This window comes from Penaeus vannamei, chromosome 18 (genome assembly GCF_042767895.1).
Source record: "Penaeus vannamei isolate JL-2024 chromosome 18, ASM4276789v1, whole genome shotgun sequence".
In the NCBI taxonomy this organism is placed as follows: domain Eukaryota; kingdom Metazoa; phylum Arthropoda; class Malacostraca; order Decapoda; family Penaeidae; genus Penaeus; species Penaeus vannamei.
The window spans coordinates 3836443-3841442 of NC_091566.1; the positions used below are offsets into that span (position 1 = coordinate 3836443).

Below are 5000 nucleotides of genomic sequence, written 5' to 3' on the forward strand. Positions count from 1 at the left end.
AACTATTGCTTGGGTCACCGTTTGGTATCCAGCCTTGAGTGTCCGGACACCTGTCCGTTTGCGTTGCTTGGTCGAAAGGCCGAACCCGGTTTTTCTTGTAGATGATGCTGTTATCACAACTAACTGATCTCTGTCTTTTCCACGACGGGCTACAGGGCATTAGAGACCCATACCCAATGCAGTCTCCAATCTGGGGTTCAGTGCTGCATTCTCTCAAAACAGTATAGTCTTTGCCAACGGCCGAACACTTTTGCTGCAAAACGGGGTCGCAACAGTCTTCTTCCTCCTCCTCCTCAACCACTTTGTTTAAAAGCACACTGGGTTTGTCTTTGGCCAGAGGACTCACTTCCCTCACTTCCTGGGCCGAACCATGTCCAGGACTCTTCTGAGACGCGCCCCCGCTCTCATCCTGACTGGCACCCTCGTTCCGTTTCTCACCCTTGCCCTCTCCATGAGCCCCGCCCCCTTTGTCACTCGGGGGATCTTCAGTACCTCGAGGAGACCCGGGTTTCCCCTCAGCGCCTGGTTTTTCCTCAGGTTCGCTCGCGCTTTTCTCCTTCTCCTGACGAGGACCTTCCCCTGGGTCCTCCTTGGCGACTGCCCGTGTCTGGAGGTCTTCTCTAATGATGGTCGTGGTTATGGGGCGTTCTTCGTCTGTGCCCTGACTATCGTGTCTGTTTCGGACACTCCGAGCAGCTTCAGCCTGGGTTAGTGAGACGCGTGTTAGTTAGTAAGTGAAGTTTGGGTTATCACTCATTCTTGCCTAGAAAATATGGACAATGCAAACAAGTAAGAATGTTAGACAGAAAAGTCTTTTATGTTTGGCTTTTATATCAAGAATGTAGTTACGGTGAGAAAGAAAGTAAAATGAAAGAAAATACTTTATAGCTAGAATAAGCAGAGATCCACGAAAAGACCTAAAGCATCGTGGAAATTGCAGAAGGTATTTCACTTGAAGGGAGAACTTCGCATGACACAAACAGCTACCCGGAGAATAGGTTTTAGAAACAGGTTCAGCGAAGAAACAGAAAAGGGTGAAAAGGTGTTTCTTCCGTGTTTACAGAGCAAGTCTAGGCTAGGGAGGAAGGACACGGGTGCCACTCAGTCCGAGCCAGTCCGGATTGCAACAGCTACGGGAACAACAACGTGATCGTGAATCAACAGGTTAGGGGTGAGGGTGGTTGGCCTGGTCATGGGCGTGGTTGAGTCGGACCTGAGAAGTCATCCAGCTGTGGGTGAGGCTGAAGAACTCTCTCCCTTCGGCGACTTCCAGCTCGTTCTCCCTGACGGCGCGAGCCACCCGCCGGCGCAGGCGTGGGATGAGCGGGTCCAGGAGGTCGTCCGTGGTCTGGCAGCTCCTCTCCTCGCGCCAGCCCTCCACTCCTGGAAGGCAGGGAACACGTACAGTTCCTTTCACGTATGACAGGGATGAACTGCATTTCTGTAGCTCTTACTTCACACTCTACCTCCCCTACCCCACGCGGAACACCTGGAACCACAGGTCATTACGAAATAAACTTCACGTGAGGCAAGCGGTATCTTCTCCCACTTACCGGCGAGATCAAGCTGGGATCCGTACGCCTTTCGCAACATTATATCCCTGTTCTGGTTGACAGCGTTGCCTCCCGCTTGTCCGCCGCTCCCGCTGACGTCGCTCCACACACTGTTGGTAAACAAATAGTGTTGGCTTCTTTATATTCGTGGTTATTCTATATTCATAACTTTGCATACGGAATGGTATGGTGTTTCACGTTTAGTTTCTATGTGGAAAGAATATACTCGAAAGCAGCATATCCATTTTGTATTTATTTTTGTCTTATTTTATCATTATTATCATCTTTTTGTAAAGGAAACGTGTTTGCAACGCTACAACGAGTTACATGTTAAGCATCAAAGTTATTATTTTTTCCTTCTTTTTATAGTACGTGAAATTATTTGTTAATAGGCAGGTGAGTAGTCAGCATACGCGGTATCAAAACGCCCACATACAATGCCGCGCCTTACCTTATCTCTCTCCTGAGCAGGCTGCGAGGGTGAGCCTCCCCCGGTAGGATGCCCACCGGAGGAAGGAAGGGCATGCCCAGCGTCGACCGAATCCGCTGCATCAGAGACAGCTGCGGTTGCCCAATGCCCAGCATCGCGGATCCCACATACATGCTACGGGGAACGCGCAAGGGGCTCCATGTTAATAGGGTTAATCTAGCGTTGCGTTGAGGTCTCCGTGCAACCCGCAGAAGGAGAGAGAGAGAGAGAGAGAGAGAGAGAGAGAGAGAGAGAGAGAGAGAGAGAGAGAGAGAGAGAGAGAGAGAGAGAGAGAGAGAGAGAGAGAGAGAGAGAGAGAGAGAGCCGGAAGGAATTCTACCATTCGACAGAGAGAAATATTAGTACCAGGGCTTATACCAGGCAGATACTGTATCTCCAACGGCCGCATCAAGAGACGACAATCGGCCAGTTTGTTAAAATTGTCCCGACCCAATTAACATTCACATTTACGTACATCCATGTACACAGAAATCAATGCATATCTGTCTATCCACCTGTTAGATATACATTTATCTATCGATCAGTTTAGTAGATACACATATCCAGACTGACAGACATGTTTATTTCTATGTATATACAATTCCGTATAACGAATATTCAACAGATCGGACCTCGCGCAATGCCAACAAACCGACCGACTGTCATTAGTAACGGGACAACGCCGCTTGGCAGAACAGCGCCAGGGGCCCCTCGCGCTCACCTCTCGACGGCCGCGCTGGGAGTCCGCTCCGTCGTGCGTGACAGGCTGGCCTTGTTCCCCGAGCCGATGTGGCAGCGCACCGTCGTCGTCGTCTTGAAGGCGGAGCGGTCGTTCTTCTCGGGTCTGCGGGAGGGGGGGGTGGGGAGACAGGCGAGTCTAGAGGGCCGCTTTTTTATAGGTACTTAAATGTATGTATATGCGCTCACACACACATTCGCACACACATACACACAAACACATGTAAAATAAATAAAGAAACACACACATACGCGCACACACACACAAACCCACACAAACGCACATGTAAAATAAATAATAAATAAATAAACAAACACACACACACACCATCAAAAACACACACACATATCAAACCCCCCCCAAAACAAAACATTGCAAATGCTGCATGGCACTCACCTGAAAAGAATGATGTAGATTTTGGGGAAGAACAGCAGCACGAGGGTGACGAGAGCGCTGAGGGAAGTGCACACGCTCATGCAGATGATTTTGTGGTCGCTGCCGAAGTATATGGGCACCCACGCCATCTGCAATCACGCGTTGCAACGACATCACCATTGCAACCAAATAACCATTTCGACCAAAATAACCGTCGCCACCAAATTAGCATCCCAACAAAATGGCCATTTCGACAAAATTGTTGCATCAATATAACCAAAATGTTTTAAAAAATATAATTTTAAAACAATATAACCAAAATATTTAACAAATATATCCATGAAATGTACTGACAAATAGATTAAACTGACTGACAACTGACATTTTGACATGGACAAAAAGGCCAATGGAATTACCCAGATGACGCAAGTGGTGTACATAGAAAACCCGATGAATTTAGCTTCGTTGAAATTCTCCGGCAGGTTCCTCGTCTTCACTGCATAGACGGTGCACATTGCAATCAGGAAGAAGTCCCACCCCATGGGCGCCATAATCCCCCGGGGCAGCGTGTTGCACACTAACTTCACCTGCAACGAGCAGCAGTTGAACTAATGGCATAAATGAAATGACTAAAAACGTAACTGAAATTAATTATGTAATGCTGTGACTAATAGCACAGCTAAAATAGCTAATAAAATGACTGAAATGACTAATAAAATAATTGAAATGACTAATAACATGACTGAAATGGACTAATAAAATGACTGAAATGACTAATAAAACGACTGAAATGACTAATAAAATTACTGAAATGACTGATAACATGACTAGCAGCAAAACTGAAGTGACTTCTCGGTGACCTGATTGGACTGATGTAAATAGTCGAAATTATAAAAAAATAAAAAAAAAACAGGGATCGACATTTTGGGATTGACATTCACACTAGCACCATATATTCCATTATTTTATTTATTCATTTATCTATTTTTAGAAATTCCCGTTCGATTAAAAAAATCAACAGTGAACACAAACACACATGTAAAGAAATAAAGAAATAAAGAAAGAAACACACACATTAAAAGAAATAAAGAAAGAAACACGCACACATTAAAAGAAATAAAGAAATAAAGAAAGAGACACACACATTAAAAGAAATAAAGAAATAAAGAAAGAAACACACACATTAAAAGAAATAAAGAAACACACATCAAAATAAATAAAAAAATAAAGAAAGAAACACACACACCCCAACAAAAACACATACATCAAACCCAAAAATAAAACGTGACATAAAGATTTACATGCAGCTTGATTTACTGTTGCCATGATAAACAATGACCGATGCCCATCAACGAGGCTCTGGTTAATTCGGATTATTTTATCATAAAATAAAAATATAAATCCAGCTTTTCTGACACAAGTGAGTTCTTGAATCTATTGTATGGATCAGCGAAATAAATTTAAAAATCGATGAACGAATCATTCAGACACAACAAATAAGATTCAAACATTCAGTTAGCATGACGAAACCTATTGAAAACGATATTAAATCCTATGATAACCAGTACTCAAGTGACTCACAACTGATTTACGATCCAACTTACGAGTTGACCTACGATCTAACTTACGAGCTGACTTACAAGTTGACACGAGCTAGCTTACGAATTGACTTACGATCTAACTTACGAGCTGCCTTACGATCTAACTCACCTCTCTTATCCCTGGGTATGTGTGCTTGACGTCAGGTTTGTCCAGAATCAACATCGTGGTGATAATTCCGACCTCAATGCTGATAAGGATGCACGTGATAACAACCTGCAGATTTCATGTTGTTTAAAGGGACGAAAAAATGTCGACTGCTGAT

The 5000-nt window shown here is 44.4% G+C and overlaps 1 protein-coding gene across 1 annotated transcript in view; it reads right to left on the reverse strand.

Annotated features, from left to right (window-relative positions):
• Positions 1-5000, reverse strand: part of LOC113809201 (metabotropic glutamate receptor 5) — a gene marked incomplete in the record, with an annotated part of 167520 nt that overhangs the window by 1462 nt on the left and 161058 nt on the right. Inside the window, 8 exon segments of the mRNA XM_070132728.1 lie at positions 1-703; positions 1214-1383; positions 1554-1663; positions 2005-2157; positions 2744-2866; positions 3158-3285; positions 3553-3723; positions 4847-4951. The exon segment at positions 1-703 is cut by the window's left edge and continues 1462 nt beyond it. Coding sequence (XP_069988829.1) covers positions 1-703; positions 1214-1383; positions 1554-1663; positions 2005-2157; positions 2744-2866; positions 3158-3285; positions 3553-3723; positions 4847-4951 — 1663 coding nt within the window.